The sequence below is a fragment of the Drosophila ficusphila genome, unplaced genomic scaffold (genome assembly GCF_018152265.1).
Source record: "Drosophila ficusphila isolate 14025-0441.05 unplaced genomic scaffold, ASM1815226v1 contig_791, whole genome shotgun sequence".
In the NCBI taxonomy this organism is placed as follows: Eukaryota; Metazoa; Arthropoda; class Insecta; order Diptera; family Drosophilidae; genus Drosophila; species Drosophila ficusphila.
In genome coordinates, this window is record NW_025064737.1 from 11,232,423 (window position 1) to 11,258,722 (window position 26,300).

The window sequence follows — 26,300 nt, forward strand, 5'->3', positions numbered from 1 at the left end:
TGGAAAATACCATGACATATACCGTCTACAATTTTGCATGACAATTTTGTTCAACTGAATTGCCTTTTTTTGTAACAAAACAGGCTGTCAGATCGGTAGTGTTCCGGAACCGTAAACCCAAAACCAGCGATTCTCAGCAGTAACAGAATGTCGGCAGCAGCAGGGTAAGTTTCTCATCCGGCGACTACCAATTCTGGGGTCGTTCGATCCATCTTTTTGTGGCTTCTTTGTGCGTCGCGTGCTTTGTTGCGGCGGCAGCGGCGGCGTCGTCCATTTTTCACCGCCTTGCAAAAGAAAACACCCCGTATCCTGGCGTATGCACCTTGCATCCTTGCGGTCGCCCGGCGGACGGGGCGGTGTGCCTGCGGTGGGCGTGTCCCGTGCGCATCTGCATTGCGATATTTGTGGAACTAATCGGAGGGCCCAGCCTTTGAGGTTATGTTTCAGTTGGCGCTAATGCCGTGGATTTTCGGCATGGACTTTTGCCTGGGCGTATGATCTATGCAAATGGTGGGACCCCGATCGATTTACATAGGCCATGCACCCGCTTCCAGAAAATACGACTCCAGTTGCCATGACACCGGATACCACATACCCTTGTTACCCAAAACCCATGTTAATGTTTACCTTAATTCGCTATTGCAGCTCGATTCCGCCACCAGTGTCCTGGGCCCAGCGCAATGACCTGGTCTACGTCATAATTGATGTGGAGTGCAAGGACATCGAACACAAGTAGGTGGCCTAGATGTTAAAAAAAAACACGGTATCCTTATAAAATTGTTGTAATTTCACAGAGTGACGGAAAACAGCTTTACGTTCAAGGGCGTGAACGTGCTGGACGCGTCGAAGAAGTACGAGGTCACACTGAACTTCCTCCATGAGGTGGATCCTGAGAAGGTGACCAGCAAGAACATCGGCCGCTGCCTGGAATTCACAATACCCAAGAAGGCGGCCGGTCCCTACTGGTCCTCGCTGACCACGGACAAGACCAAGTTGCATTTCCTGAAAGCCAACTTTGCCAAGTGGCGCGATGAGTCCGACGACGAGGAGGGTGAGTTAATCAAATCAAATTTTTCCTATCTTTTCTTGATATCCCCATTTAATCCGAACTTGCAGGTGATACTAAAGACAACGGCATGTTTGGCAATTTCCTGAACAGCCCTGGTGGCGACTGGAACAATAAGTTCGACGATTTCAACGTCGACGACGAGGAGGAGGACTCGGACGACAACATCCCGAGCCTGTCCCAGAATGACGAGGATGAGGAAGAGGGCGCCGAGGGCGACAAGAAGAAGCCAGCTGCCTAGATGGCCGCATAGATGGTGTCTAGCATTTTGGCGTAGTCGTAGCGTTAGCCGTGGCGCTTATACCATAAGTCAACACACAATCACAACACTCACTCCTCACACACAAGACACACCAACCCGAAAACAAAATGAAAAGAACACTCAGTCACTCATTAGAACATCAACAAATCGCATGCCTACATAAAACACTATTCCAAACGAAAAAACCACATTTAATTTAGCTGAATATGCGTATTCAGAGGAGAGATGTTAACAAGAAGCAACACAAGGAACAAGATGATTTGGCGCCGACAAGGGAAACCATAAGTTTTACGCTAGAATTTAACAACCAGAGGAAAGCTACAACCAATTCATTGCAAATCAGTTTGCAATTTATTATTTTTGTTTCCTGTAAATAAAGGAAATTACAATAAAAAAAATTGAAAACCTTAACATATTTTTCAGTTAGATAATAGGAAGATAAGGAAAGTTCTAGAATTTGTCAAACGGCAAACTGAGGAAGTCGACCGAATTTAACCAAAGAGGTTTGGAACTGAAAGAGATAGAAAATATTACACTAAAAACTAGTTTTGGAAATTAACTGAAATTGTAATTATAGATAATATGGACTTTAATGAAACATATTATGAATTTATTTTTTAAATTTCGCGCAATATTAAGTGTTTTACGTTGAGTTGGCAACACTGTTGCTGTGACAACGCGGGAAAGAAGAAGCACACTTAAAAATGCGAAGCAGACTAAGAGTTTTCACTCCAAATAAAAGCCTTGTGGTCGAACGGAAAATCCTACAAAATCCACAACAACAATCCTGACAATGAAGCCCGATGCGATCCCAGCGAGCGAAAGGCGTCTGGCTTTTTGTGGCCGAGTGGTACCACTCGGAGGCGGGAATCATCCGCACCTTTCTGATCACATATTATGTGTCCGACAAGGCGGTGGAAGTGGTGAGGACTAGTGGACTCAGATTCAGGGTAGACATTTTCGGCTAATCTTTCGTTTTTGCACCAGTTTGACCAGCGTAACAAGCGCACCTTCTTGCGGCGCACTAAAATACCGGAGTTAACGCAACGCGACTTTTTCGTGGGATCTAAGATCAATGTGTTTGGGCGGCAGTTCGACATTGTGGATTACGCCGACGACACCACTCGCTCCAACCTAGCGAAATACCGCAAGAAGTATGGGGATATCTTCGACAAAAATTAACCCACATAAAACTAATTCCTTCTTTATCTAGAGGTTTCGTTCTGCTCAAGAACAATATGTGGACTAAGCACTTGGGCAAGTTCATCAAAACACTTATCGAAAACAAGATCAACATAAACCAGGGAATGATGGTTCAGTTCTCCCCCAAGATGGTCACCCGATTCCTCTCCGGCAAGGACAAGAAGGATGTCTCATCCTCGTAAGTAAAGGTTGAGAGCCCAGTAAAAGATTCTCACCCACTTAAACGCAGAGTGCTGATGAACGAGCTGCTAGCCGGACCGGCGATTAGCCTGGAGCTGATTGGGGACAACGTGGTGGAGACTATAAAGGCCTGCGCCCGTTATAAGAGCTCGGAACAGGAGGCATCTGATATGAAACTGTCGCCCAGCTTAGAGGAGCTGTGCGAAAGCGAGGAGATTCGTTATGGGTTTTACTACTCGGACACCGACGATGACGTAGACATGGACCTTAAGTTCTTCTTCGAATCGAGGCACAACATCATTAAGGACTGTTTGTTCAAAAAAACTACGCTAGCCATCATTAAACCGCATAGCATCAAGGACGGTCTGCTGGGCGACATTTTGACTGAGATTTTGGCCAATGGCTTTCGGCTGACGGCGATGCGGATGATTCTAATGGCTCGAATCAACTGCGAGGAGTTCTACGAGGTCTACCGAGGGGTCCTGCCCGAATATATACCCATGGTGGCGCAATTGGCCAGCGGCGTTTGCATGTGCATGGAGATTTCCTGCACGGATCCAGAAAAGAATACGCATACCGAATTCCGCAACTTTTGCGGCCCAATGGATCCAGAAATCGCCAAACTCCTACGTCCACACACTCTGCGCGCCAAGTTTGGCAAATCGAAGGTGCAGAATGCCGTTCACTGTACCGATCTGCCGGACGACACCAAATTGGAGTTGCAGTACATGTTTAAGATACTCGACTGATTCCGCAACTAGTTTCATAGTTGCATAGCTTTTATTTATTTTCAGTTAAATGTGTGTTTATCTGTGTGCGTACCTTAATAAATTACAAGTGCAATGGAAATACTAGAGAGCAGAAACTCTCTTAAATGCTGTCACTGCGACTCGTGCTGGGCAGATCCTGCTCCTCGGGATCGAGGTCCAATCCCCTCACATACAGACCTCCCTTTCGCTCCTGCAGCGTGTAGTCGAAGGCCAGTAGAGCGAAGAGAATTATGCAAACCAGCATAACCACCGCATAAAAGAAGTACTCGGCCATTTGGGAGCTAAGCATACCCAATTCGGTGACCAGGACCACGATGAGATTACCGAAGGCGTTGTTCAGGAACCAGGCAGCCGTGACCACCGACTTCATAGAGGTCGGCGCTTGGGTGAAGGCAAACTGGAGGCCGGGAATGGAGAGCAGCAGCTCGCCCATCATGAGCAGTAAGAATTGCGGCAGCTGCCAGGCAATGTTTACTGTTTGGAGAGGGGAACTCTAAAATATGGTTTACGTAAGCATCAAGCCAAGTATTACGTTGTTATTTATCACCGTTATACGTTCTTGCAAAGCTCCCGCACAGAAGAAGGCGCCGGCAGAACAAATTCCTCCCACCGTCACACTGTGAAGCGGCTGCAGTTCCCAATTGAAGTAGCGACGAAGCAGTGGCACGGTTAAATACTGCCACAAGGGAATGAGCATAAAGAGAAAGATTGGACCCACGGCCTTGGCCTGATCTGGTTGGATAGTCACGCCCAGAACTGTGGTGTTCATCTGAGTGGCTTGAAAGGTCCAGCTTGAGTCCTGTTGCGCCAGCAGAGCAAAGTAAAAGGGCAAGGGAATGAACAGCTTGGATATCTGTAAAACAATATATATAAACATTATCTTAAAGCTACGTAACTATTAAATGACATACCCTCAAAACTCTGGAAACATCGTTGACGAAGCCTTCATCATAGGCTCCAACTGCATTGTGGAGCCAGTAGCTGGAGCGCTTGAGGGACTTTCGCCGTCGCCACTTCTCCACCAGAGCCGTCTTAATGCAGCCGCAGAATTTGAAGAGGATATTGTCATCGGCCAGCTTTTCGGACTTGTAGTAGTATTTGCCCGCCAAAAAAATAACTTCATCGCAAAGTTTCTTAATAAGATGATTATGATTAACAATGAATAGTTACTCACTCCAGGCCACCAAGAAAGAAGTGCCCAAGGTGCCGAATACAGCCGGATAGCACTCCGCCTTGTCAAAGCACTGTGTGTTGGCCCTCACCAATGGCGGGACGATCTTGCTTAGAAAGATGCCAAAATAATAGACGAAATAGTAGAAGGAGAAGTACTCGGCAAGATGGACACTTTGCTCTGGCAGCTTGAATTGCAAAGCACCTAGGGAGGTAATGCAGGCCCGGATCGAGCCATTGCCCACGGCGACAAATAACAAGGCGATGGAGACAAGGAGGCTAAAGGATAAAAGTGTTAAGGGGTAAGGACTTAAATTAGCTACTGGCTATACTTACACCATGGGGAGTCCCATGCCGGGCAGGGATGTCAGAACAAGCAGAAACCAACCAAATGCGTAGATAAAACTGAATCCTGAGATCGTCCGCACATTGCCCATATAGCTGTCCGCCAGGATGGCACCAATGATCGGACAAAACTGGCCGAAGAAGTTAAAGATGTGCAGCACCACCGTGGAGAAGCTCTGGGTGAAGTTGAGATCGTCGCGCAGATAGAGGGCGAGAACGGCTGGAATCGAATTGAGTAATGCATTATCTCGATGTATTGACCATGAAACGAAGGTCGTCGCAATCGAGACTTCGAGAGTGGTTCGGAAAATTTTTAAGATGCTCTATCTTAAGAAAATCTTTTATTGATTATAGAGAAAGTGACACTTGTAATATGTCTAATGGAACATAAGAGTATAAAGGTGCACATATGTATTTGCTTTCCTAAGAGACTGTTTCTATCATTATATACAAAGTGTGTTATATGCATACAGATGGCTCTTGATGATCCAAATCTTTTGCCGGGTTCAACCTGCTTTCCTTGCACCTTATCTATGCCTCTAATATAATGCAACTCAGTCCGCATGGCTGTCAATAAGACCTCCCTGTGTTTGTCTTTTTGTGCCACTGATAAGCCTGGTTTTCGGAATTTTTCGACGAGACAAAGCTAGGTATTTGTACTCCACCCGAAACCATACATTATTTAACTTACTGCGAATGCCGTTGGCTGCAAAGGCCTCAAAGAACTTTGTGGCCAGAACGAAGAAAACAGCGCGCGGATATCTGTACTCCAATCGTACCGGCGGAGGAGCAAAGCCATAGTTGGGCAGGGAGCTTCGATGGGCTCGCTTTAACCGGACTCGTTCTCCCCTCCAGCTGCTCCACTCAATGTCCCGTGCCTCCTTTTCATAGGTGAGCTCCGCCAGAGCTGGCAGAGCTTCATTAAAATAAAGGGTTGTTTTACCTTAAATCTTGTCTTATCTTATCTCCCCGCAGACTCACTTTCTTCGCTGCCGATTTCCGTAGCGCGATACATTTTAAACAGCCTACACGGCTAATCCGACGTAAATGAACTGAACCGGAGAGGGAGCAGAGACCTGGGCCAGTTGTTGACTCGAAAGCGCCTCGGACTGGATCGAGTTACAGAGCTGCGGCTTTTGTGGGTCGTCGTCGGTGGTTGCGTTCGCTGTGCCACAACAAGCTCTATTGTTTGGGCAACGAATTGGTGCCGCGACTGACGACCGCTGCACAGGGCGGTCCAAGAGGTACTAACGACGACTGCTCTCCGGCAGAACAAACAACGAGATAAAGGGCGGTCGATGCCGGCCGCTGCAGTCACGATGCAGCGCGATCTTAAAACTAGGGAGTTAACGCCAACGCCACAGGTTATCTGCCTGAGGACGCTGATAAGACCAAGCCACGCTCGCAGTCACGGGACCAGGCTCAGCTAACTGGCGGTCTGACCTAGCAGAGATAGGATGCGGGGGTGCACAGTCTGGATCTCTTTTTGTACAATGGATTTTATTAAATTACGCACAAGAAATTAAAACTAAACGTGCTTGGAGTCGAGGCCTGTGGCTGGTTGTTTGATGATGATCCATCGATGAAATTCGCAAATCCTGCCAAATGACGGGAAAACACACGGAACAATGCTATTGCTACTCGCAGCCAAGAGCACCTCACACCAGCTTCTTGGCCTCAAAGAAGCTCTTCAGGTGGCGCATCTGCCAGAAGCCCATGCAGACCAAGACGACGGTCTGGGCCAGCGACCACCAGAGTACTCGAGAGTTGGTGCTCTCGCTGGTGTGGCGGAAACGCTCCTCACGGTAGCGCTGGTAGTTCTGCTCCTTGGTGATTTGCTCCACCTGGTCGAGCAGCTGGCGGATGCGCAGCTGCAGCTCGGTCAGCTTTTCCTTCTGCGCCACATTGGCATAGTCGATGGCGTGCTCTCCAACCTGGATGTCCAGGTGGACGCGCAGCTGGGCGCCACTGAACCAGGCGGTGCTGTTGGAGTACATGCAGATGACATGCTCGCCGGGCGTGTGCGACGTGAAAGAGATACGTCCCTGAGAGCTGTACACGCGGGACAAAACAATCTTGTCGTCGCTGTCGCGCACCTCTACATGCATTCCGATGCCGGGGGACGAAGGCATAAATCCATTAGACCGCGGATCGTAGAGCTCCACCTTGTAGTTGACTGCGGAGGTGGAAGCATTCGTGTTAACAAATCACCAAGTTGGCACTATGGGCTGGCGCTCACCAATCACTGTGGTCTCATCCGGAACCTCCTCGATGAAGCACTTGCGCTCCGTTTCCGATATGTGGAAGTACAAGCCACAGGCGCTGTGAAGGGCACACAGCAGAAGGGCCAGGCTGATGAATTGGTCGCGCATTTTTGGCTATTTGATGTGACTTTTCCGACTGGTTCTTAAATAAAGTTAAGCTCGCCGACACGTCATGAGAAAAAGTGCCAGATCGAAGTCAAAGTGTTTGGCAAAGGAGATGGCATCGTGACAGGGCTAGCTCACGGCTAGCCACAACCTTATGGGCATACAAAACGAAAACTTTTACCATACCACAAAATGCCATAAAAGCTTTTTTAAGCCAAGCTGCACTAAATAAATTACACAACATTTTTGTTGAATGCCGTGTTTTTAGAGTTTATATAAATAGAACAACCACTTGCCATATTCCACTTCACGCTTACATCTCTAAATGGGCGTTAACGGTCTGGCAACCCACCAACAACAGCTGTGCCGACCCAACATTTAATTTTAGTATTTTTCATCAATTTGGTTACACTGATTGGGCAGTGTTTTTATTTTTATTTTGTTTGGCTAATCTTATCGGTTAATAATACATTAATGCAGCCATTTATTGTTATACGCAACTACACGCAAGATGATGAGCTCAAGTGCCAGGAACTGGTGCGGGACTACATCATGTCATTCTCCAACAAGTCTTTTTTCGTCTATTGCTTTCGAGAGGTAAGGCTGCGTGACTTATCTTTATGGGATCTGTTAGAATTGTTACCTACGTGGATTTATATTTAAATTTTTAAACCTTTTTAGATCACCCTGCAGTTTATAGTCATTACCTGGGCCATATTCTTCATATTTCTGGGAGTTCCCTTGCTATTCTGCGCCCTTACTGTGCCTGCTTGTATTTTCTGTCTCTTCACCGGCACTTACTTCTCGTTTTATTCCAAGGCAGTGGAGCTTATGAGGGTAAGTACTATAAAATGCTTTATAACTTTAACTTACGGAAACCACATTTTAGACGAAGCCCTCGCAATCTTTGGTGGCAGAGTGCTATGAACCCTTCATTTTCCGCTGCTCACCCAAAGAGGCCAGCTACCAGATCTTTATCGAAAACTGTCCATATGAAGAGGCCTATATAAGAAAGTTCCGGCGACGGATTGTAGCCGCCATTAGCGTGAAAAATCACCATGCCGTTTATAATGCGGCCTGGATCTACCGCTTTGCCCTTGATCCTAACTATCCCTGCCAGACGATCATGGAGCCCATGATAAAGCTGGTGGTCAAAAACTGCATTGCCGGTAGCTATGCCTCCCTAGAATGCACCATATCTGAGTGGCAGGAAAGCGAGCGCGATTTTTACGACGACTTTGGATTCGTTACGCGGCAGATTTACCACAAAAAGATCATTGGCAGCAGTCTGGCGGTGATGAAGACCCAGTTGACATACGGTTTGCGTACTGACGAGGCTCTGCACAAGCAAAACTAGTGCTATACCAATGGTGCAATATAGATAATCTCGATGTTCTGTGAAATCTAGTTCAATATTTAAGTATTTACTCTGTGAACTCTGCATTACAGTCACTTATTGCGTCCCGAACACAAACACCGAATTAAGACCTAAATGGTCGTTTTTCAGCTAATTGACTCCGCTTGAAGTGAAATTAGAAATTACTCAGCATTCCACAATACTTTCCATATAATCACGTTCTTTGTCAATTCGACAAAAAAAAAACACCAATAGGGATTAAGCTAATTTATAATCGCCACACTCCAAATGTTTAAATAATTGTAAACACGTTGACATTGCTTTTGTCCTGTTTTATTATCTCTGGTTTATTCTTTGACATATTCTATTTAAATAAATAAATAAAATATTTAGTAATAAATAAAATTTGCATATTGATTTAGCGTAAATTTGATGCCACACATCTAACGTTTCGCTTTTTGCTGTGTGATTCTGCTGTAGGTACATTAATTTCTCATTCTTTGATGCATTTCTCGGTTCTTAAGCCCTTAAACATGTTTCAATTAAAGAGTAATTTAGAAAAAAAGAGTCCAGTTTATAGCTGCGATTAATATGCTATTGCATTGCGTATAAAAAGCCTTCATGCCGGACATGCAATGTTTAACTAATTTAAATCTGTATACACTTGGTTTTTTATTGGGATTTTCTGTTCCATCCATATAGTTTTTCAGTTACAATTTTGCGATAGCGCAACTAATTCTTAAAAAAATAAACTGGAGCTGCACTTGCCAGCTGCTCCGCACTGTAAATGTAACTATGTATTTAAATTTAGTTTAGTTGGTTTCACTTGCATGAACTATTTAAAGCGTGTTTCAAAACTGGCTGTGAAATTAGCATAGTTTCCCATTTCGTTTTCATTTTATATTGTTTTATCATCTCATCCATGTATGCAATAACCATCTGCTGCTGTTAAGGTAAGTTGAATTCTTTTGGTTTCGTCGCAAACAGCCTCCACTTGGGCAGCTATCCTCGGATCCGGAGGCATCAAATTGAAGGGCCCTAGAAGAGCTTGACCCGCCGCTTCAGCTCGTTGCGTCGCCACTGGGGAAGCCTATAGAACTCGGACCTGGCGCACTGCAAGATGTGCTCAAACTCGATGTCCGATAAATGACGCTAAAAATAAATATTGTGTATTAGTATTCCTTTGATTGTATATCTAAGGGGACGCTTAGGTAATACCCACCTCCAGGTTACAGCGATCAACGTCCGAGGGCAGACGATAGTTTGTGATTAGCAGTAGGTGATAGGGATAGATCTTGGCCGGCTCGTGCACCAGCATCGAGTGTGCCATGTTGGGCAGACTGCGTCGGATGAGTCCGGCCTGCGGGTAGTGGTAGGAGAGGGCTCCTGAGTAAGTGCTCGAGGGGGGCAGGTCGCCGCCCATGAGGGCGCGTCTATCGCCCTCGGTGATCGAGTCCACAGATGCTGCAAGAGGAATATCATTAGCAGGATATCCTAACCCAATATACCTATAGTAGTGTCCCTTAACTCACCTTCTGATTTGCCGCAGCTCAAATCTGTGCTGTGGGTCTTGTCGCCCAGTCCTCCATAAGAGAAGTCCTTTTAAAAAGAAGGGATATTCTGTTACTTTCGTGTATTCCATGTTATAGTTCACATGCAAGGAGCATTCAAACAAAAACCAGTGCAAAGTAGAACTAAGAGGTATCCAAAACAATAAAAGGAAGGAACGTAGGACTCTACGGCATAACAACAACAACGGCAAAAGCGGTCTTACAGTGGCACCATGCATCGTGGCCGCAGCGGATGTGGTGGAGCTGAATGTGTGGGAGCGTGGTGCCAGGCCGTATCCTGGTTTGGGCACATGGCGCAGCGCACTCACCACTGAGCAGAGTGGATGTGATGTTCAAGTGATGTTGATTTGTTGATGTTCATGATGCAAATGTTCGGTTGTTTGGTTGTTTGGTTAGTGTGGATGGGTGTTAGTTTCGTGGATTGTTTTGTGGTTGGTTTCGGGGCAAGGGCAACAATAGCATACACATAGATGTTTTGGGAGTGGCAGATTGGGTGGTGTGGGCAGGTGGGTAGATTAAGACACACAATGAAGCAGCAGACCAACCAGTTGAGGCAAATTGTTAGTTCATCCAAGTGGGCAACCAGAGGCGGCATTTAAAGGTGAGAGAAAGACAAACGAACAGCGTCAGTTATAACTAATTGGGGTTACATATAGTATAGGTTCGAGTGGTAGAGAGTGTGGATAAGCTACAAGACAACCGACAGCCCTTCACCGATAACAAGATATATGCCTAATATCTGATCGAAAGCAACAGGCAGCACTTACGGAGCTGTAGCCATTGCGTATATAGGGCAGAGTCGTCGTTTTGAATCCGTATCCGGGCTTGGGCGGCGATCGGTAGGAATGTATGGCTATAAACGTAATTGGGCTATTTATAATATCGGTATCGAATCGCTCGCCTGAAAAACGGGATACTTAGGCTAAGCTCTCTAGAGGATTACCATTGTAACTGGGCGCGTTCCCCAGCGATTTGCCAAGCGAGCCGCGATAGCTGGTCGACCGATCGAACATCTCGTCCTCGTAGAAGGGCTTCTGGTGGTCCAGATTGCGCGAGGGCGAGGCCCCAATGGGCGATTCGTATCTGCAAAAACAAGATACTTTTAGTTACTCTAAAATGGTATCCTTTCTAATATATATTTAGTGACTATCACAGTTTTATGTGGAGTAACCAAAACAAATATCTGTTTTAAGATAAGAAAACTAAATTCAACTCATTCAAATGTTGTTTAGCTGCAATCTATCAATTGCAATCTTATCGATACGAATCCAAAACAAATAAGATTGTAGTAAGAATGTTTGAAAAACTTACCTCAATTTGTACAACGGCTCCTTGGAAGCGGAGGGCGTCCTGGAGGCGTTGCGCGGGTCCAGGTTGTTCTGCTTCCACTTTCTGTACTTGGCGTGCTCCTTGAGGTCCTTGGCGATCGCCGAACCGATGCCCGAGTTGAGCTTCTCCAGCTGCTCGGCTTCGCGTTGAAGGCGTCTGTTTGTAAGGTAGAAGATATAATGGAGTTCGGATTGCAATCCTTTCGTTCAACACTCACTGCTGCTCCTCGCCGTTCTTGGCCTTGCCGTTCTGCTTGCCGTTCTCCACGTTCTCGTCCTCGTCATCCGATGCGGGCACTCCCTTGTAGGTGTCACTGTACCGCCGCCGGCGTTCCGGATCCGTGTAGGGATACGGCGGAGCTGGGAAGTCGTCCCGCTCGATCTTGGGCTGCTCGCCCGGTGGCGGCTTCTTGGCGGCCGGATAGTGCGACAGCTCGATCGGCTCCTCGTTGTTCATGCCCGGGCTCTTGGGGCGCGGCGTCTCCGAGCGGATGGCGTCCACCAGGACCTTCATCGCGCTGCGGGTCCTCGAGTGGGGACGCGACGGCGGACGGCTTCCTGCGACGGATCCCGCATTGCTGGCAGTGGTGGCGTACGAGGATGGCCGGTGGAAGTGCGGCGACAGCGGGGTCTTGTCATAGGGATCGATGGGCTTGCGCAGATAGTGCGGCGCATCCGTCAGATAGCTGTACGTGTAGATGCGCGAAATGTCCTCGGCATTGGGTCGTCCGTACTCCCGGAGTATCAGACCCGGACTCACCGTTCGATAGTGCTGCAAATAAAGGCGGAGTGAGTGCCCAACTCAAACATCTTCATTAACATGCAGTGCCGTGTGTTTTTCTTTGGAGTTTTTAGTACAATCAAAACGATGGCAGAAATGAGGGGAAATCATAAAGGAAATCATAAAACAAACCTTGCGGCTAGAGGAATAAAGTGAACCATTAAAACTCGGAGTTCTGGAGCGGATGTACTGAAAACGAACGGAAAATAAAAACGCAAGCTCAAAACAACTAAAATGCAAAGAACTGAAATCAAAAAATCATAAATTGCATGTGTGTTTGGTGTGTGTGTTGTGTGTGCAAGGAGGTGTGGTTAACTGGAGTAGGTGATATTTCTCCTTGAAATATTTTAAAATATCACCGATCTTCGTACGAAGTGGAGCACCTTGCTCCTAGTTTATTTTTTGGGAATAGTGTGGGTGTGTTGTGTGAGTTTTGCTGCATTCAAATTAGTTGCAAGCTCAGCAGCCGCCTCAAAATCGGGTTCGTGTTGGACTCTCGTGCTGTTTTTTATTCGGGATACCGCCTCCTGGACAGCCGACTACCTACCATCTCGCTAAGGGCACTGGAGCTCATCCGGTCGCACTCGGTGTCCGTGAAGTTGCCGTTGGAGGCGCCCCCGACCACCGAGGTGTTGCCACCGCCGCCGTTCAGGATGATGCCCGACTCGGAGGGACCCGGGCCGCATCGCGGATGCCAGATGGCGCTGCCCTGCAGGTACATCTCCTCGCCGTCGCCGAAGGGATCGCCGCACTTGGTGCAGCGGGCACAGGTCGGATGGAAGTGGTGGTTGTCGCCCGCCTGCAGCACCTTGCCGCTGATGAAGCGGCTGCAGTAGGCGCACTTCACCCCGAACCCCTTCTGGTAGCACTTCTCGCAGTACGGCACCGCGTCCTTGCCCATGTACTCCCCGTTGAGCACCGCCTGGCAGGCCTTGCACCGGAAGCAGGACACGTGCCACTGCCTGTCGAGGGCCACCAGGGCCTGGCCCTCCTTCAGCAGCTCGCCGCATCCGGCACAGTCGTTCGGGTCGTAGTCCTCCTTCAGGTGCGCCTTGTGCGAGATCACCCCGCCGTGCTGCTGGTGGGCAGTGGCCCTCGTGGGGCTCTCCGCCGGCGGAGCTGGCGAGGAGACGCCGCCCTTCACTCCCACTCCCGCTCCCACTCCAGCTCCGACCGCCGACTGGCGACTGGGGGACACCGGAGCACCCGAAACGCAATGCTCGCAGAGCACCTCCTTTCCGGTGTTGGTTACCTGCAAGGATTACCAAGCGATTAGTTGGGCTTAATGGAGTTAGCAAGTTAATACAAATAGAATAGTAGTTAACCTTGCTGCCGGACTTGAAGGGCTGCTTGCACTTGGAGCAGGTGAAGCACTTCTGGTGGTACGTCTTGCCCATGGTGCTGACCACCTCGCCCTCGACGTACTGCTGGCAATTGGCGCACTTGGTGCCGTACAGCCGCTGGTAGTCCGGTATGCAGTAGTAGGCGCTGTCCTTTGTGAAGAATCCGCCGGTGGCCAGCGACTTCTTGCACTGGCAGCACTGGAAGCAGGCCTTGTGGAAATGGTTGTCCGCCACACGGAGCACCTCGCCGGAGCACTTTTTCGTGCATTTCGCACAGTAGATTTTTTGTTTACCTGCAAAAAGATAGAGAGAGAGAGATAGATCACAGGTTAATTGAAAGTTGGACAGGACAGTGTCGCTTTAAATCCAATTCATTCAATCAGCGACATCGCCAGATTACGTATACGCAGCGTTGCGCTGATGTCATATGCATGTGATGCGATAATGCCCCACAACCTTGCCCCGTTTTACCGTGCTCAGTCCGAAGCCCCGTTCCAAAAGTGCGGGGGTACATCGTCAGTCTGTTTGTGGATACTCTTCGAATGGAATACATATATAGATATGTAGTTATTATATGTCTGTTTGTCTGGGAGATTCGTTACAACACGAAAGTGTGTGTGTTGTATGTGTGTCTATATCGACAGTTTCGAACGGGCCAACTTTTCTACACACCCCGACATACCCGTAAATAGTTCTTGGCTTAATTATGAGTCAATTCTTACGCCTGGCAAGTAATTAATCTTATCATTGATAAGGCCAAGGGCAGCACACACTTGCCGCCATATACTGTTTCATTATATACCATATAGTAAAGCCAGCACGCACACACACTTCTGATTCGTTAATGTACACAAGTGTGGAACAGGTTAAATAGATCTGACATGGAACCTCCACATTTGCATGTCTGTAGTGTGGGAAATATCCCAGCGAATTGCAAACAAGCAGCAAGGTGGACTGGGGTGAAAAACGAACCCCACTCGGCAGCGGAGATAACAAAAGTTGCATTCATGAAAATTTACCAAGAATGCGAAAAGGGTCAAAATCGCAACCTTTAGAGAATCCCTGGAAATATGGCGACTTCTTGGAAGCCACTTCTGTATTGCTATATCCAGTTTACTTGTGGAAAGGCATGTAGATAATTATAAGCCTTATCAACTGTTTGATCAATGACCAAGTTGTTTGTTTTCTGAGTGCTCTTTACTCTCTTTTTACAATGAGTTGCAAAATGATTTTCTTCAAGAGGAAAACATTACACATCCACACAAATAATTTGTAATTAGTTGGTAAACTTTTGTCATAAATATATATTTAAGGTTGATTATTTAAATCATAATATTTTGACTTACAGAAAGCCTAAAAGATACAGCCTATTATTATTTTCAGTTCATGCAGAACTATATATCATAAGATATTACATTCCTGTAAATTAAATTCTCATGTTTTTGAGACTTCTGAACCCGTTGTGTTCTATTGACTTTCGTGGGGAAGACCCCTCTTGTGTGGAGAATTCAAAAGTAAGCGGCATGACGGCACAGCGGCAGAACGCATCGAAACTAATTGTTGGCCATGACTGATGTGTTGATCTGTTCTGGCGGCTTTCTTGTTCGCCGGAGGCAGTCGGCGGCAGAAGTCTGCGGTTGATTAAATAGACGGCAGCACAACGAAACCACATATCGGCCAAAAGCAGCCGGTTGCAGCGCATAAAGAGAATATATATACATTATATACATAAGTCGACCACATTATAGCGCGCTGTCTGAACAGTTTTTCTATCTCTCTGTTCTTTTTTGTTTCAGGCCTTTCGGGATTTTTTGTTTTTCCACAGTTCGTTGTGCAGTTGTTGCCTTTTCATATTTGGGCTGCTTCCAAAATAGAACTTATTGATAAGACCGGAGCCCAGGTTTATGAGTGCCGTTAACTTGTTTTATAATAGTGACGTATGCCGCATAACGGCACCAGTCGTTATCTTATATTAGAACGTTCAGTTAACATTCGGGTAACATTTTGTTAATGATTTCTTTTTCTGTTGGGTTAAACCTAAAAGTAAAACCCAATAAGATTAACAGATGCACAAAAGAATTAATCTAGCACTTCTAATTATACGACCCATAGTAAGTATTTTCGTTCTAATCTAAAACCCATAATCTCATAACAAATTTATTGGGTTCATGTTCATTCATTACTAAGTTCCAATTGTTCCGATTGAGTTACAGTTGGTGAAACACAAAACTGCATTGTGTTTCTTTGAATGTATCTTTTAAAGTGCGATGAACTTTGGGTAAAAGAAAAATGCATTAACGAAGTTGCTTTGGGTTATATGATTTTAAGGGAGTGCCGTGCACATTATCAGTTCTTTTCACTGTTTATTTTGAAATAAAACCAGATACCTTTTTTGATATATTCGATCGCTTTGCAAAGCGAGTCTGCTAAATCTACCTACACAGCGAATACATAATAAGTATACACAAATTCAAGAATGAATATTTATTTATGCGGTGACGCCACCGAAATTTTTCACAGCCAGCGGTCCAGTTGAATTGGCAGACGACCTGATAGCACAGATACAGATACACCGATGATCGCTGTAGCAGATACAGATACAGATACGAGGGGCTTTCGTCACCAAGCTGAACTTCCGTCCCCGGTGAGCGGTACGTGACTGTATGCGTGCGGGATTGTTTAAAGTTCGTGTACGTGTTTCGCTACTTTTAATTAATTTCATTTATGTTTTCGCTGACTTTCGGCTTGTTTATTATGCAATCACAAACACATTTTTCCTCAATGTGCATATTGATTTTGGCGTTTTGTTTATTGGATTCTCAGCGCTCTTTTTTCGCCCGCATTAGCAGTCGCCCGATAATTGGCAAACAAATCCAGCGAAAATTACATTTTCATGCAACAGAGGGCCGGCAAAGCGGCGTCGACATTCAACTTAGTACAATAAAAAGTTTGAGCGCGCATTTTCAGTATTCAGTGTTATTTTATTGTAATTGCGCAGAGCGATTTTAGTGGCGATGATGTCATCGACTGCGAGCTGCGGAGTTGTGCGAGTACGAGAATACGAGTATATGAGTATCTGCCACAACATTTGGACCCGCAAACAAACTGGTTGTTGGGCCGCCTCGAAGCTCGCTCGAATTTGAAATACAAACAAACAATACGAAAAGTCGGCCCGAGAAGATATATAATAAAGGGGGAAAAAACCCGTCCGGCTGCCAGGGGGCAAGTCCAAGGTTACAGTCGCATTTCTCGAACAGGCCTCGGCGGCCCCATCGATTCGATGTGGAGAGGTCAAGCTGCAGGGCAGCGAAAATATTTTAATTAATTTCAGCCGCGCCCAAAATGCCAGAACCAACCTAACCTTAAAGCAAAATAAAATCAAAGCAAAACTAAGGCAATAAACTGGGGAAAATAGGAAAACAAGGCACCACAAAATATTTATATAAACGATCTGCCTAAATGGCATAGAGCAGTGTATACATGTATTTAAAAAAGAAAACTTAAAGTATTTACTTCATTATGGACAAAGTATCTTTGCAAAAAACCTATCTGAAGTTCAACAACAGGAAATAACATTATTAAAAACTAGTGATATATGTATGATTTTTATATTTTATACTAAGAGCAATGACGACTGTGTTTCATTAGTCTTAAAAAATTTAACCTTAAGTCTAGTTTTTCAAATAGCATTTCCAAATAAATCATATAGAGTTCACATTCCTTTTCTCACTGCAGGAAAAATCGAATCGGAAAAGTGGAAAGGAAATAAAGCAGAGGGGGAAAACGACCTTCGTCAGTGGCATGACATGCACTTAATGCGCACCGCGCGAGTTCACCCGGGAAAGTGCGTCAAATCCTTGACTGACTTCGAGCAGGATAATGTCGAGGACAATGCAGGTCAAGGCGAAGTGCGGAAACAGGTGGAGCGCGGCGGGAACGATACGCTGACATGGCTGGAAATTGGCCTGCCTCGCTGGCAGGCAGACAATAAATAAAACCGAAAGCAAACATCGCTCTCTTGTGCATTCCACGCCCACGTTTCACAAGCGAATGGTTCTGTTTGTACGCACAAACATTTCTAGTTTGGAAGAGCAACAACATAATATACACAAATGTATATTTGGCAAAGCAAATCAACAGCTGCGGGCACTTAAATAGCAAGCCAAGTCAATAGATGATAACTTTTAACTTGCTTATTTTAAATAAATTACTTGAAGTATGCAACCACAAAATAAAATTACAAAACATTCAAGGTTTATACTTATTTTCGTATGTATGTATAAGCTCTAATTATTAAAATATTAATTACACGTTATCGAACACTGACACTTTTTTCTGGTTGAACAACCCTTTGTTGCTTGACCGCTGCTATACATAAATATATGCCTGTTTCCTCCACGCATTACTCATCAAATTTAAATTGCTTTGCAAGTGTTTTTTTATGCTGTGCTACCTGACGCATCGCACAAGTACATAAAGTAAGTGTACCCAAAGTCAGTTTAGAGTTTTCGGTGCTTCGGTCGATTTGAAAGTGCTTCCTGTATGCTTATTAGACGAAAAGTGAAAAGAGCACCCCACACAAGTGCAGCTGATGACGCTGCAGCAACGAAAATAGCATTCAATTAGGCAAGTGAACGGGTGGAGGAGGGTGGAGCGGGCGTAAAGTGGGGAAAATAAGGAAAATGAGGAGGTGGATGAAGCGGAAGAGGGAGAGGGAGAGGAGTGTCGAACACGACATAAGAGGAGATGCCACTTTCTATGCAAGTGCTCTGACCTATATAACCCCGCCTGGGAAACGCTACGAAATACTACTATGAAATGCACGATGGAGACGAACAAATCAACGGACAAAATAAATGAGAAAAATCCCCACTAAATGAATGATCGGGGAAAGGGGGTGGTGGGGGACTCGTTTGCCCCTTTCGTTTTCATTTGAGCACGGGCACAGCCAAACGAAAAAGGAAACCCAGTGGAAGTCAATGTGCTTGTCATGAGTTCATGTCGAGCAGTTGTGTATAGCCGCCTTTGCCGGAGATAGAGACTCGGATTCGGATGGCTATTGTTTAAGCCTTTTGCGGCGAGGAACGGCTGCACATTATGGGGTCCACATCGACGTCCACTTCCCCATCCTCGGTCCAAGTCCAAGTCAATTAGGCATTTTAGGCACGCATGCGACTACTTGTAGACGGGACAAATCCACTCGGGGAAACTTAAGATTTTTTACAATAGGTCGTTAGCATTTAAATTGACTTTTGATTTTATAAAAACCTTTTTATATTAAACATATTTTTTTATGCATAACATTATTTTTGTATTACATTATTTTTGTATAATATCGACTTCACTGAATTAAAACCTAAGCTGGAAGTCAACAAAATTGTTAGTTAACTAACAAGGCATAAATTAAAAAGAACTTTGATTGGTAAACAATGGGTTTTCACTAATTACTGTTTTGAATTAAAATCTGTTTTGCTTTTCAAGTCCCAAGATCTCTATTAATTTGATTCTACTTGTTAAGGTCCCAAAAAGTATGCAACTTTAAAATATAAAAGATTCTGTAAAGATTTGTACGGATTGTCCTATTGGATAAAAATCTATGAATCTTTCCCACACTTTAAATACAATATGCCTTCTTTTTCTGCAGTGCAGCACATGAACTTAATTAGGGCCAGTAGCGGAGTAGCCGAGTAATTAATCATTGACAATACAAGTACATGTCTTGAATAGCGGTATATAAAAGCCCTTTGCAGAGGCAACCGGAGAAGGCAGCAATTGTAAGAATCCAAAAAAGAAAAACAAAAACCCATTCACATCGAACGGTTTACAGGTTATTCGAGAGCGACTCTCACGGCGGGACGCCCTAACGGTATCGTGTGTAATTGCAGTTGCATGCACAAGCACTTTGAGGTTTATTCGGTCAGGTTTTTACTCCTCATTCCCCTCCTGCTGCACCCCACTCCCTCGATATCACCTCGATTTGGGGCGAAAAACGAAATAAAGAAGCAAACACGAAACTTGTTCTTACAACAACACTGACGTCATCCCAGCTGAGAAATTAAAATAGGGAGTGGACGTGGACTACAATCATATGCGAGTGGGCCAGTGTGCGTGAGCGAGGGGGCCGAAAAAGAGAGCGGTGGGGAGCACGAGATCCGATTCTCAGCTGGCCAGTATTGATTGATGACCCGCCGGCAGTGGGAGAGGGATGGGAAGAACGTGTGTGCGAGAGCACCGCACCTGAGGACATTCTCCCTCTCTCACAACCACTCCCGATACGATAAGGCCGATAATGCCATAATGCTGCTATCGCACCACCCACCACCACCCCCTTTCGATAACTTTGCGCAGACATACAGTTGCACACACCTTCAAAAGAGAGAGAGAGAGTATCTGTGTGTCGGCAGATAAACTTACCCATTGCGAGATACTATATTCTGCTACTGCTCTTCGCTTTTGCGCCTGCAAAACGGGGGAGGGAATCACACACACACACACTGGTACAGAAACACACACGGGGAAAGCACAAACACTCGCGCACAGGTCACCACTACTTCCTCTTTACTTCACTAACAAAATTTTTCCTTCTGCTTAAACTTTTTCTATTTGTATCTTTCGCCGTATGCATTCGCAATCTGCGTATCGCGATTGTGAGCGTGTGTGTTTCGGTAAAAGAGAGTGGTAGCTGTGTTCGCAAATGACGAAAGTGCGTTTATGCGCTTGTGGGCCCGCAAATTTAATTCGCCGACAAAGATCACAGTGGAAAATGGTGGCTTTTTGAGTGCCTAAAAGTAGTCTGATTCTCAAATCGGAGCTGCGACCAGAAAAAACACCGCACCGCACCAGCAACGAAACCGACGGCAGCAAAAAAACGACTAAGTATCTGAGAGATACGGCTCGGCCGTTAAAAACATCGTGCTCTGAGGAATACGCTAAAATTAACCCTAAAGATACTTATACGAAAAGGTGGGTAGCTTGGTTTATTGTGGTGCAGATCTTCGCTAGGAAAGAAGATGAAGCATAAGCTAGGGAAGGCATCGTGACAACTGTTGTACCGTTGATAAATTAAAAATATAAATCAAATTTATTTACAAAACTTTCAGTACAACCCAAAAATATAAAAATAAATAATGCTTTAATTATTTAATTTTAATTTTAATTGAAAAATGGATAACTTAGTGAGACTTCATTAAACTGCATCTCAAGTACACAAAATAAGCCGACAGAAAAACAACTTTCGTTTCCGTTTAAATCTTTACTTAAAACTTTTATTTAAATAAGTGATTTCTTTTTATGCGTTTTGCGTGTACATTTGCACAATAAGCTTTCTTATAAGGTAGTAATAATAATAATTGTAATAACATTACTAACAAAAATAATAATGAGATAAAATTCCATTTATAATACAGTTAGAATAAAATTCATTATGTTATTGGCCCTTTGTTCAACTTTCTAGAACCATAGGATTTCTATATATGTTATATAATTATATATATTATATTTATAGGCATGAATGTGTAATGATTCATAATAATTCCAAAAAGTGTTTTAAAAACTATCAATAAACAATTCAATGACGCTCTCATTTTCACCCGCAGTTTTGTTTAAGTTGTGTGTTTGCCACCCGATTAAAATTTAATAGTACATTGAGATTTGTAATAATTTAAGACCGCCGTCGAGGGTTTACATGGGTGTTCACATCAACTGGCGCGTTCATTTAGGTGTATAAATTCCACCGCTTATATTCTCTTCTGCCTTTCGGCCACGTATTCATTTAATGGATTGTTTCAGATGTGAGTGTAATTAGATCTACCAGTGTATAGCTTCAATTTCGTTTTCTATATGGTCTACAATGCTTCGGCGACCCAGTGTGAATAAATTTGACTAAAATCAACGAACGTTGAATTGGGAACGGATATGATGTACATACGTCGATCAATCTATTTTCGTACTTTGCTGCTTAACCTTTAGTTTGCTTTCAATTTAGTTACAACTACAACTTTCCAACTGCTTGCAAGTATGCATATGTATTCTCTATAGTTTCCTTTAGCTAACTGCGAGTGCAAGTGTGTAGGATCTGCACTTCTACCTCTCGTCTTAACATCATCTGCTATCGATCGCCAAAAGTTCAAATAAAAGTATTCAATTATATGCTCAGACATCTAATCAGAAGCTAGGTGACGAATGTTCTTCATCTACTCCTCATCCGAGTCGCCATCACTGGAGTAGTGTGTGATTTGGGGGCGCCGAATGAAAGGCGCTGTTATCACTTGTCTGCAAGATAGGAAACAGGTTATTCTGAACGTCAGTTTTTACAGGAGATTAAGACATGCTTACGCAATGCGGCGGTAGTGATTTAGCCACTCTTCCAGCATCTGGGCAACCAGGAGGGGACGTTTGCTAAGTTTCTGTTGCGCCACCAGTAGTCCTCCATCGGTCACGCACACGTCGAGCCATTGGCGCATCATCGACTCCTCGTTGCCCACCTGCAAAGTAGACATTAAATTTAATTAGCTAACCGTACTCCAAATGTATTTTAAATACGAATATCAAATTAGAACTTTATAATTTCCCACAAAGAAAATGCAATATATTTTCATTATCTCTCACCTCGGACTGGGTGAGAAAGTGTATGGGTAATAGTTTCAGCTCGCAGTCCATCAGCGGCAGGTAGGTCACATCCTCCACATCGTCGCGTCGCCCATCGATGCGCGTAAATGGTTCCATCGGCACGAGGGCGCTGAAGTGGCCGCGGGTATAGCCCAGAGCTATAGGCGACTTGGTGCAAAAGTTTTGATCCCAGAACAAAGGCAAGTAGACACCTGGGAAGCAAGACAAAGAAATTAGTGCTCTGCAAGATAACAAAAATCGATGAGACCTCACCTTCGAAACGCGCATATCCAATGTCCTCGCCCCGAAAACTCTTTACGTACTTGACGCCGTACACAATAATCGGCCTTCGAAGGATGTGCGCCAGCGCAAAGATGTGCAACTGCTCCAAGGACGAGCCCGGCTGGCTGGCCAGCGACAGAAGTGTGCTCCAGTCCTCCTCGAACTGTGAGTCCTCCAGGGTGAAGTGCAACATTGAAGCCTGTAGCATCTCGTACTCTTTCCAGCGAGTAAAGAATCTGCAAGAAATAAAACGTATGCTTAGCCGTGTACTTATAATATGTTACAGTAAAATGTTGGATTTTATCCAACAGATATGCAACAAAGAGATTGAACTTACACATGCCCGCACTGGTGCAGTGTATCGGCGAGGGCCCGCCTCAGGATGTTGTCCCGATCGAAGACGCCCCAGGTGGCCTGCATGGCGGAGTCCAGAAGGCAGTCGCCAGCACTGCGGTTCCACAGGACAAACATCCGCGAGCTAAGGCGAGCCGTGATCTCCAGCGACCAATTCAGAGCCGGCGGCGGCGTCTCCAGCTGCTTCTGGGCGTCGCGATCGAGCAGCTCGTCGTACAGCTGCTCCTGAATGGGGATCGGTAGCTCCTCGATCTCGGCGGGAAGGGCAAAGGTGGCGTGCTTTTGCACATAGTGGCAGGGGAGGCCGGACTTGCGCAGACGCAAGGTGTTGGCAAAGTGGCGCCGGATGTCCGCAGCCAAATCGGGAGCCACGTAGGACGGCACACGTTTGATGCCCGGCCCCGAACCGGAGATCTGGGCCAGCAGCATGGGCAGCATCTCCTCGCGATGGAACCGAATGGCCAGGTGGATCAGGGTGTGACCCACATCGAAGGCCGAGTTGCGATTGAGGGCGGCGATCTCGGTGCTGGTCAGCGAGCGGGCAGGATTGCCGCCGCAGGAAAGGTACGCCTCCACGGCGCTGTAGTTGTTCTCCACGACGCCCAGGCAGGCGTTCAGCCACTGCCAGTCAACCTGGCGTCGGATTTGACGCTGGCGGCGCTCCTGCCGCTCTTGCAGCGTATCACAGTTGTTGATGGTTTCCGAGGAACCTTGAAAGAGTCTTATAAGTCTAAGCACGAGAAGATTGGTATAGGTAACCTTACCCAGTTGGTAAATGTGCTTCTTATTGAATGAGTTATTGACGCTGACGGTGTCCACGTTTTGCTGCTGCTGCTGTTGTTGGTTCTCCTCCTGGCTGTTCAGGCTGGATGAGGCATGCAGATCGTTCTGCGACCCACTGATCTCCCGCTCCCTCGTCTTTCCGCACATGGAGCACTTAATGCTGCGCGGCCAGTTCTCGTAGGTGCATGACTACAAAGCAAACACACGGTTAGAACTGAGAATAAATTAGCTTGCGAGGAACATACGTTACACGCCCACTTGGCCACGTAGCACTGCTTCTGCTGCGGAACGGCGGTCGAGGAGGAGGTCTCCCTTTGCTGCTGCGGCTGATGCTGCAGTTGGAGCTGCATCTGCTGCTGGTGTACAGGCTGACGGTGTTGGGACTGCGACTGGTTGTGGGACGCATTGGCGAGATTGTTCAGGTGCGTGGCATCGTCGATAACCGGACTCAGGCTCAAGCGATTGGACGCTGTGGCTCCAATCAATTGGTTCTGCCTATTGGCCAAGTTCTCCTCCGATCCGCTGATGCGAAGGGCCTGCAGTGCCACTCCCGCCCGATCGGCATCCGCCTCGTTATCCTTGTCCTTGTTGCTACCCCGCTCGATGGCCTCGCCGCCGCGCTTCGTGCAGCATTGTACGCATCTCAGGCTGCGCGGCCAGTTCAGATAGGTGCACACCTTGCAGGGCCACTTTTCGCTGTCTGCCACGTTGCTCTGCCGCGCCTGATTCGGCGGCTGAAGCGCGTAGCACGTGGAAGAAGGCGTGGGCGACATTACGGACACTTCGACGGCAGCCGCTTCCTCCGCAACGGAGCTGGTCTCCTGAGCCGGGCTTAGACTACAGAGAAAGGGGAACAAGTTAGCTAGTGTTAAACCTTAAAGCTGGACTTCCTTACCGGAAAATGTCCTCGTTCAGCAGCGGCTTCGACGCCTGGCACATTGTGCATTTTAGCGAGGATGGATAGTTCTCGTAGGTGCAAATTTCACATTTCCATTTCTGCGCATCGTCTTTGGTATCGCACATCGTTTTGTGCGAGGAGCCAGCCAAGGTGATGCAGTTGCTCTGCCAATTAAAACGTATATTGAGTTGCGTTTTATGTGGAATTTCTAAATATCTATCAATATATAAAAATTGCTATGAAGTTAAGGGGCCCTAGACAAATTCCCCTTTCCGCCTGATTTTACACGAATCATTTTATTATTTGTTTATAGCATTAGCGCTTAAACTTGGCATAAGCCCAATTATTGTTGTGTATGAAAGTCCCAATAAGATTTGAAGAGTTTGATCAATAACTGATTACTGTTTTTGAAAAATTGCCATTTGTTTCCCTAAAATAAGCTAGACTTTTTGTTTTGCGGAAAGCTAAACTGCATATTTTTAAAGTTTAATATCAGAAAAAATTGTTGATTTGCTATACAAATTTTTTTGCAAATCATTATGAGTGTAATTTGCTTCCAACATTTCAAGTTAATTAAATTACTGTTAAAACTTGCGGGAAGAATATGCCACATAGCTACGCTATTAAAATGTATCCTGGAAGGGTATTTCGTTGGTCGGTTCCTTTTATTCGCCGTTCCCAGCTTGTTAATAAGGTCAAACAACGGTTAGCGAGGCAGAAACAGTGTCCTTGACCCTGAGACATAATTCGCAGATACATCTGCCTTGGCTCGGTTCCCCCAGTGGCGTCACAGTCAGCCTTCGGGGTCTGGGTCTTTGGGATTGGATTGGATCGGGGTCTGGTATCGGTTATGGTATGGGTAATGGTAATAGTAATGGTACTGGTAGCAGCACTACTGCTGGGTCGCTTGCAATTGTTTGTTGCCATTATTCGCTCGTGTTTGTATGTATGTATCGCGTGCACTATACGTATGTATGAGGGGGGTTTTCGCGCTAGTTTCTTATTGGGATTCGCCCCGTGTGCCATCCCATTTAACCCTCTCCCCCTCACCCTCCCGAAAGCCCACTCCCACAGTACCTGGCGCAGAAATTCGCAAGGCCTTTTGCAGCAGTCCCAGAAAACGCGACTGCGACGGCGATTCGGTTCGATTTAAATATATAACACTGGCGCTGTCACAATCACAATAGGGCCAAGAAATCGGCCCGCGAGCGCTATAATAGCTATATAGGTAGTGCTATTGCTATAATCGCCGTCAGCCACCCGCGCCCGCTGCAGCGTCGTTGTAGCCGTCAATCCAATATTGCCAGTAATGCAAGGCTGGCACTGTAGGAAAATCACAATTACAAAACAAAGACGAGAAAAACTTTCACTCGATTTTCGGTTTGGGGGGTTTTCCTTCTTTTTTTCTTGCTTATTTTTCAGTAGTAGTTGTTTTGGGGGCAAGACACGAAACTGCCCGGACACACGCACAGCGACACACACACGCACGGCAGATTGTAGCGCAAGGAATTTGGAATTTGGATTATTTGGAAACAGCTAATTATTTATTTTTTACATTATTGCGAGGGCAATCATCTGGTTTTCTGTCCGCCTATCGACAGTTATCGGTGTTTCATCCCTGGCGGTCGGTG

The 26,300-nt window shown here is 45.8% G+C and overlaps 7 protein-coding genes across 11 annotated transcripts; 3 read left to right on the forward strand and 4 right to left on the reverse strand.

The window, feature by feature from the left end:
• Positions 1-7: 7 nt before the first annotated feature.
• Positions 8-1,739, forward strand: LOC108098914 (uncharacterized protein CG16817). Its single transcript, XM_017202116.2, has 4 exons — positions 8-164; positions 646-732; positions 795-1,051; positions 1,117-1,739. The coding sequence occupies exons 1-4, from the start codon at positions 148-150 to the stop codon at positions 1,305-1,307; spliced, it is 552 nt and encodes a 183-aa protein (XP_017057605.1). The 5' UTR covers positions 8-147; the 3' UTR covers positions 1,308-1,739.
• A 280-nt stretch (positions 1,740-2,019) lies between these two features.
• Positions 2,020-3,560, forward strand: LOC108098857 (nucleoside diphosphate kinase 7). The gene is given in 5 exon segments (XM_017202024.2): positions 2,020-2,163; positions 2,165-2,251; positions 2,316-2,482; positions 2,542-2,709; positions 2,761-3,560. Coding segments are annotated over 5 exon segments (1,164 nt in total). The 5' UTR covers positions 2,020-2,121; the 3' UTR covers positions 3,461-3,560.
• LOC108098856 (peptide transporter family 1) lies at positions 3,450-6,356 on the reverse strand. The gene is made up of 7 exons (XM_017202023.1): positions 5,978-6,356; positions 5,688-5,912; positions 4,988-5,216; positions 4,656-4,930; positions 4,393-4,598; positions 4,029-4,334; positions 3,450-3,974 (listed from the first exon to the last, which is right to left on the reverse strand). Exons 1-7 carry the CDS (start codon positions 6,009-6,011, stop codon positions 3,582-3,584), a joined length of 1,668 nt encoding a protein of 555 aa, XP_017057512.1. The 5' UTR covers positions 6,012-6,356; the 3' UTR covers positions 3,450-3,581.
• A 119-nt stretch (positions 6,357-6,475) lies between these two features.
• On the reverse strand, positions 6,476-7,476 carry LOC108098860 (transmembrane emp24 domain-containing protein eca). Its single transcript, XM_017202026.2, has 2 exons — positions 7,236-7,476; positions 6,476-7,172 (listed from the first exon to the last, which is right to left on the reverse strand). Exons 1-2 carry the CDS (start codon positions 7,366-7,368, stop codon positions 6,655-6,657), a joined length of 651 nt encoding a protein of 216 aa, XP_017057515.1. The 5' UTR covers positions 7,369-7,476; the 3' UTR covers positions 6,476-6,654.
• Positions 7,477-7,755: 279 nt separating this feature from the next.
• On the forward strand, positions 7,756-9,122 carry LOC108098858. The gene is made up of 3 exons (XM_017202025.2): positions 7,756-7,962; positions 8,047-8,202; positions 8,255-9,122. Exons 1-3 carry the CDS (start codon positions 7,840-7,842, stop codon positions 8,720-8,722), a joined length of 747 nt encoding a protein of 248 aa, XP_017057514.1. The 5' UTR covers positions 7,756-7,839; the 3' UTR covers positions 8,723-9,122.
• A 253-nt stretch (positions 9,123-9,375) lies between these two features.
• On the reverse strand, positions 9,376-20,626 carry LOC108098855 (actin-binding LIM protein 3). 5 transcript variants are annotated; one of them, XM_017202022.2, is made up of 11 exons: positions 20,160-20,626; positions 13,728-14,038; positions 12,950-13,654; positions 12,535-12,591; positions 11,840-12,393; positions 11,605-11,778; positions 11,237-11,376; positions 10,497-10,603; positions 10,255-10,321; positions 9,945-10,186; positions 9,376-9,874 (listed from the first exon to the last, which is right to left on the reverse strand). In XM_017202022.2, the coding sequence occupies exons 1-11, from the start codon at positions 20,161-20,163 to the stop codon at positions 9,761-9,763; spliced, it is 2,475 nt and encodes an 824-aa protein (XP_017057511.1). In that variant the 5' UTR covers positions 20,164-20,626; the 3' UTR covers positions 9,376-9,760. The 5 variants fall into 5 exon arrangements, with proteins under 5 accessions (XP_017057511.1, XP_017057507.1, XP_017057508.1 ...); XM_017202018.2 differs by lacking the exon at positions 20,160-20,626 and adding an exon at positions 14,217-14,359; XM_017202019.2 differs by lacking the exons at positions 10,497-10,603; positions 20,160-20,626 and adding exons at positions 11,061-11,146; positions 14,217-14,357.
• A 351-nt stretch (positions 20,627-20,977) lies between these two features.
• On the reverse strand, positions 20,978-26,278 carry LOC108098827 (ubiquitin thioesterase trabid). Its single transcript, XM_017201983.2, has 9 exons — positions 25,747-26,278; positions 24,667-24,833; positions 24,017-24,608; positions 23,753-23,960; positions 22,972-23,698; positions 22,626-22,870; positions 22,353-22,564; positions 22,080-22,228; positions 20,978-22,016 (listed from the first exon to the last, which is right to left on the reverse strand). The coding sequence occupies exons 2-9, from the start codon at positions 24,792-24,794 to the stop codon at positions 21,938-21,940; spliced, it is 2,340 nt and encodes a 779-aa protein (XP_017057472.1). The 5' UTR covers positions 24,795-24,833; positions 25,747-26,278; the 3' UTR covers positions 20,978-21,937.
• Between the last annotated feature and the right edge of the window lie 22 nt (positions 26,279-26,300).